The sequence below is a fragment of the Bombina bombina genome, chromosome 2 (genome assembly GCF_027579735.1).
Source record: "Bombina bombina isolate aBomBom1 chromosome 2, aBomBom1.pri, whole genome shotgun sequence".
Taxonomy (NCBI): Eukaryota; Metazoa; Chordata; class Amphibia; order Anura; family Bombinatoridae; genus Bombina; species Bombina bombina.
This window is the reverse complement of record NC_069500.1, coordinates 504,212,905-504,214,833: the sequence shown is the minus strand read 5'-3', so window position 1 is coordinate 504,214,833 and position 1,929 is coordinate 504,212,905. Positions and strand designations below refer to the sequence as shown.

Genomic DNA, 1,929 nt, shown 5'->3' with positions numbered 1-1,929 from the left:
TTAATTTTCTTTATTTAAGCTATTCTCAATTTTCAATATTCTCTTAGTAAGTTTTCCAAAAGATTCTTTTATCTCTTTATTCCTTAAGCTGTAAATGATTGGATTTAACACAGGTGTCACCACCGTGTACAATAAAGAAAGTACTTTGTTGATGTCAAGTGAGAATCTGGACATTGGCTGAATGTACATACAGACAATGGTGCCATAATAGATAATAACCACTGTCAGATGTGAACCACAGGTAGAGAAGGATTTTTTTCTCCCAGTGGCTGAGGGGATTCTTAAAATAGTTGATATGATGAAAATATATGAGATGACGGTGAGGAGGAAGGAGGTGAAGATGAGGCCTGTAGCCAAAATAGTGATGGCTGTCTCTGTAACATGCGTATTACTACAGGCGAGTCGGAGGAGAGGTTGAGCATCACAGTAGAAGTAGTTTATTTGGTTAGGACCACAAAACTCTAGCTGTGATATCAGAGCTACAGGAAGAATTGGGCAAATGAAACCACCTAACCATGAGCTACAGGCAAGCTGCATTGAAGTGGTGTTGGTCATCTTTGATGAATAATGCAGAGGTTTGCAAATAGCTAAGAAACGATCATAAGCCATGACTGTGAGGAGATAACACTCAGAGGCTGATAATGAACTGAAGAGGTAGAGCTGGATCATGCAGCCATTAAATGAGATTCTTCTGTTTTGTGACACAAAGTTAGACAGCATTTTGGGTACTATGATTGAGGTGTAACAGACTTCCATAGCCGAAAGGTGGTTTAGTAAATAAAACATAGGAATGTGCAAGTTGTAGTTCAGTCCAACAGTCACAAAAATTAAAATATTGCCTGTGACAGTAAACAGGTAGATAATGAGGAAAACCAGGAACAGAACAGGGTAAAGTTTCTGAAGGCTTGGGAAACCCAAAATGATAAATTCCGAGACAGTTGTTAGATTTTTCTCTGTTTCCATCTTCCACTTGCACTTCTAGAAAAAGAAAACTTTCAAGATTGGTAGTTAAAATATTTGTATCTATACATATAAGATGACATTTGGTAACATTCTCTGCAATAGCTGTTGGAATTGTTTTAACGTTTTTCATCTCTTATGTGCTAAATTAAATGTAATTTTTTTTTAGGGGCTATGGCAAACTGAAGTTTCGTATTAATTGGGGTTGAATCATATAGGACTTCAGATACTGGGACAACGCTAACTTCTTCTCCCTATAGACTTCAATAGGGCACGTTATTAAAAAGTAACCTAACACTTATGGCTTGCTCACTCACCCCACACTGTTTGACCAAGTGCACTCATCCCAACATGAGTAATTCATATTTTACATTCCAATGTTCTTTACATATAAGAACATTTTCTTTATATATACAGTATATATATATATATATATATATATATATATATATATATATATGTTATAGAACCACACTCACTGGACTTTCAACAAACAATCATTTATTGTGACAAGTGACATTTCGGGGAGTAAACTGTCCCCTTCCTCAGACCTTCCTCAGACTCCCTGAAACGTCACTTGTCACAATAAATTATTGTTTGTTGAAAGTCCAGTGAGTGCGGTTCTCTAACTTGGATATTGATCTTCTTTGTTCCTGACACCCTGGCATACTACATTTATGGTGAGAGTGCAAATCCCCTGTATATAAAATTGCAGAACCAAGCACTCTCATGTTTTGCCCAGGTGCATACAAATATACAAGTATTCCAAAGTAGAGACCGCACACTCAGGACTTGAAAAAACAATTATTGCTTTAATCTTCATGATGTTTTGTGGTCTCCCCCTTTATCAAACATAAACAGTGTATAACCTCTTACATACCTTCTTATATACCCTACACCATAGTTAATAACTATTTAATAACTATTCTATCTAGTTAAAATAAATACAAATTTGCCTGTAAAATAAAA

General features: G+C 35.8%; 1 protein-coding gene across 1 annotated transcript; it reads right to left on the bottom strand.

Moving 5' to 3' along the window:
• LOC128647088 (olfactory receptor 6N1-like) lies at positions 1–963 on the bottom strand. Its single transcript, XM_053699904.1, has one exon. The coding sequence runs from the start codon at positions 961–963 to the stop codon at positions 1–3; it is 963 nt and encodes a 320-aa protein (XP_053555879.1).
• Positions 964–1,929: the final 966 nt, after the last annotated feature.